Raw genomic sequence first — 2,482 nt, forward strand, 5'->3', positions numbered from 1 at the left:
AATTTTCTGTTTACAAAAAAAAAACTTTTCCCCGATAAGAGTTCATAATTCCACATACATATTTTTCTTAATTCTCAACTCCATATCCCTTTAAACAAAACAAAAAGAAAATGTGTGGAAATGATCAAGTGTATATTGTTTGATTTATCAGAACCTTTTTTTCAGTTCCATCCTGCTTCCTCTCTATTTTTAGATTAAAAAACTAATTTCTTTAGATAAACATTTTTTCCACTTAACTTTAAGTAATGTAAAATTGCAGCTGCACCATTTATATACAATTTAAAATACTATTCACAACATGACGTCATCGCCACCGCCACCACAATAATATAAACAATAAGATCACTTGACTCATTTTTATTGGCATCTCTTGTCACTTTCACTCTGCTTTGCTTATAAATTTTCTATACACAGCATCCATATTCAGATTGTTTGTGTACCTACTTGGTACTTGGGAGTACTGATAGTTGGAAAATAAAAAGGAAAGGCAAAAAGGCAACCCTTGTGGCGGGGCTCGGGTGCTCTTTACTCATTGCCCTTATCTCAGTGCCTTACTGACCGCCCATTGATTCAAATCTTTTTGTCTGAGAAGAGAAGGCAGTTCGTTTATTTTTTCGTCGTGTTCCGTATTTTTATTTTTCAAAACAACAAACGAACGAATACAAAAAAAAAAAGAAAGAAATTAATAAGCCAGTCCGTACATTTAATTTATTTTTTTGCGGACATCATCATCAACATCATCATTATTGGTCGACCCCAAAGTCCCAAGTACTTTGTGGCGAAACGCAAAAGAATCTCTGAGATACTCTGAGGGTCTTGAGAAGAACAAACTCAAAAGTGTGCGGATTGATACGGGCGGTGACGACGGCAGTATAAAGTTTGTTCCACATTTTGTTGCTTCTGTATAGTAGAGAGTCGGGGGTGTTTATGGGTTATTTGTCGTCGCTAATGACTTAATTCATTTCCCAGACCCAAACTCTCGATACGATAAATTAATATCTCGGCCTCTGGTTTGAGAATGTAGAATCGCTGTTCGCGGGTTTGAAAAACTGAGAACTCACACTCTGATGGTAACGTTGTTGATGACGAGGACAAGTGACTACGGACAGCAGAAAAGTGTATTAATTAAGTCGCTAGAGAGCTCATGTTAATAATATTTATTAAAAAATTAGAAATAACTGTTAATTGTTTTGACCCCAACGTCTGGCTGAGTAATATAAAAAAAACTCAGAAAAAACAAAACAAGTGAGAGTGGCTGCACAGTATTTGGTTTTTTAAAAAAGGCCTGTGTTGGATCAGTTAATCTTTGAACTGCAGTTCGAGTGCACATCTCGCACGCATTTCAAAAATGGATTTCTATACAAATTATCAAAATTTTACCTACGACACTAATAGCAATAGCAATAGTCGAGTGAGTCCAAGTGAATCGGACTCATCAAATAGCCCCTTAAAACCCCGACAGGAAGTGAATGCTCGTGAAAGATTTCGCACTCAAAGGTATGTGAATACTTTCTATTTTTAACAAAAAGAAAACCCATCAGTGATGTGAAAAAGTCGCGTTTCCAGTGTTAACACAGCATTTAATACTTTGAGAACGTTAATTCCAACTGAACCATCTGACAGGAAGTTGTCGAAAATTGAGATACTTCGATTGGCCAAAAGTTATATAGCTCATTTGGATGCTATAGTTTTGACAGGTATGGAAAATAGTGACAAGGTGTTATAGAATTTGCTGATTTATAAATTTATTTTTTAGGAACTACAGAGAAACCTTGTACTAGTCACAGTCTTCAAGGTCATAATTGTGCTGTTATTGAAGGAGATTCTGGAACAAGGTCGAATATTTGTACTTTTTGTGCTAAAGCAATCAACGCTCGAAGCTGATGTAGGTTTATTAAAGTGTTAATTGAGGAATGTACATAAAGGTTATTTAAATACATATTTTAGTCTCTTAATAAAAACAAAAATTATTTTAAAATTTTAAGTCGTGTCTATTTTTTACTGGTGAATGGGACAATGGTACAACAGGATTGAAAGATCAAACTTATACGTTTTCATAGTTTTTTTTTTTTTTTTAGCGATCAAATTAAGAAGAGTGTTCGAACCCACGAAGTTGTATGAATTGTGTGTTGAATGGTCTAATGAGCCTCTTAAATTACACCGGCCACACAAAAAAAAAAGGTGTCATGTAACATAAACCAGACCTATCTTTCTATATGTTTTTGGACCCGCTGAATCCGAATTTCAAGTCCATTTGGTCCGGTAACCCTTGAGTTTTGAGTAAAATGCAAAAAACTCACAAAAAAGAAAGTTTTTTTTTTTTTTTGCATTTTTCTCAAAACTGGAGGGTGACCGGGCAAAACGAACTTGAAATTCCAATTCAGCGGATCTGGTGTGGTTTCTGGTAAATGACACTTTTTTTTTGTGTGCCGGTGTTATGAATTGCCAGAGCCAGCTTTTTTTCTCCAAACAGCGAACTTGG

At 35.2% G+C, this 2,482-nt stretch overlaps 1 protein-coding gene across 2 annotated transcripts; it reads left to right on the forward strand.

Moving 5' to 3' along the window:
* The first annotated feature begins 435 nt into the window (after positions 1–435).
* LOC129912351 (transcription factor 15-like) lies at positions 436–1,984 on the forward strand. 2 transcript variants are annotated; one of them, XM_055990571.1, is made up of 3 exons: positions 436–1,497; positions 1,555–1,697; positions 1,757–1,984. In XM_055990571.1, the coding sequence occupies exons 1-3, from the start codon at positions 1,349–1,351 to the stop codon at positions 1,882–1,884; spliced, it is 420 nt and encodes a 139-aa protein (XP_055846546.1). In that variant the 5' UTR covers positions 436–1,348; the 3' UTR covers positions 1,885–1,984. The 2 variants fall into 2 exon arrangements, with proteins under 2 accessions (XP_055846546.1, XP_055846547.1); XM_055990572.1 differs by having other exon boundaries at positions 445–1,497; positions 1,567–1,697.
* Positions 1,985–2,482: the final 498 nt, after the last annotated feature.

The sequence above is a fragment of the Episyrphus balteatus genome, chromosome 2 (genome assembly GCF_945859705.1).
Source record: "Episyrphus balteatus chromosome 2, idEpiBalt1.1, whole genome shotgun sequence".
Classification (NCBI taxonomy): Eukaryota; Metazoa; Arthropoda; class Insecta; order Diptera; family Syrphidae; genus Episyrphus; species Episyrphus balteatus.